At 73.6% G+C, this 993-nt stretch overlaps 1 protein-coding gene across 1 annotated transcript in view; it reads left to right on the top strand.

Annotated features, from left to right (window-relative positions):
• Positions 1-993, top strand: part of TMEM175 (transmembrane protein 175) — a gene marked incomplete at its 3' end in the record, with an annotated part of 9631 nt that overhangs the window by 5667 nt on the left and 2971 nt on the right. The window contains exons 5-8 of the mRNA XM_012734889.1: positions 139-190; positions 290-325; positions 573-656; positions 811-975. Coding sequence (XP_012590343.1) covers positions 139-190; positions 290-325; positions 573-656; positions 811-975 — 337 coding nt within the window. The remainder of the gene's footprint in view (positions 1-138; positions 191-289; positions 326-572; positions 657-810; positions 976-993) is intronic.

The raw sequence follows: 993 nt of genomic DNA, 5'->3' as shown, positions 1-993 counted from the left end.
GGACGTCCCGTCCAGCCCCGTGCGGCCCTGCTGGCTCGACTCCCTGACGCAGCAGCCCAGTGCCACGGGCCTCAGACCGCCGGGCGGGGCGTGCGGGGCAGGCGCTGGGCCGTGGGCGGCCACCTCTGCCTCCCGCAGGCTGTTCCAGGTGGTGGGGCGGATCGACGACACCCTGGCCCTGCTCAACCTGGTGAGTCATCGCCGTCCAGGGGCCCAGATGGGGGGTCCCCACCTCCGGGTGGGCCACGTCGCACCCCGCCTTCCTGCCTGACCTCCCGTCCACCTCCAGGCCTGCATGATGACCATCACCTTCCTGCCGTTCACGGTGAGTGAGGCCGCCCCCGGGCCGGCTCCCCGACGCCTTCCGCGGGCACGACCGTCCGGTGGGCGGGAAGGGGCACGGCCCAGTGGGGACGGGGTCTGCCAGGAGCCCGGGCAGGACTGGCAAAGGCAGAGCCCCGGCTGGGGCGCCCTGGCCCACTGAGGGGCACCGCACGCACCTCGATTGCTGGGGCTTGACGGGCGGGCCGGCCTGCGGGGCCTGGTCTGTGATGTCCACCTTGTGGCTGCAGTTCTCCTTGATGGTGACCTTCCCTGACGTGCCCCTGGGCATCTTCCTGTTCTGCATGTGCGTGATCGCCATCGGGGCTGTGCAGGTAGGCGGGGCCGGCCCGCACCCCTCGGCCAGCCGGCCAGCCGGCCAGCCGCGCGGGACTCCAGACCCCTCACCGAGCCCCTCACCGCCAGCTCTGGCCACGGCCCCGCCTCGGGGGCGCCCCCGAGGCCGGCAGCCTGCTCTCCGCCCCGCAGGCGCTGATCGTGGCCTACGCCTTCCACTTCCCCCACCTCCTGAACCCCCTCCTGGCGAGCTGCGCCCACAGGGCCCTCTGCCGGCGCCACATCCTGGGCGTGGTGCTGCGGGGCCCGGCCCTGTGCTTCCTGGCCGCGGGCTTTTCCCTGTTCTTCTACCCGGTGGTGAGTGACCCCGCAGGC

The sequence above is a fragment of the Condylura cristata genome, unplaced genomic scaffold (genome assembly GCF_000260355.1).
Source record: "Condylura cristata isolate star-nosed mole 26May11 unplaced genomic scaffold, ConCri1.0 scaffold00088, whole genome shotgun sequence".
In the NCBI taxonomy this organism is placed as follows: domain Eukaryota; kingdom Metazoa; phylum Chordata; class Mammalia; order Eulipotyphla; family Talpidae; genus Condylura; species Condylura cristata.
Note: the sequence above shows the minus strand (reverse complement) of the source record. Positions and strands in the feature narration are given on the sequence as shown.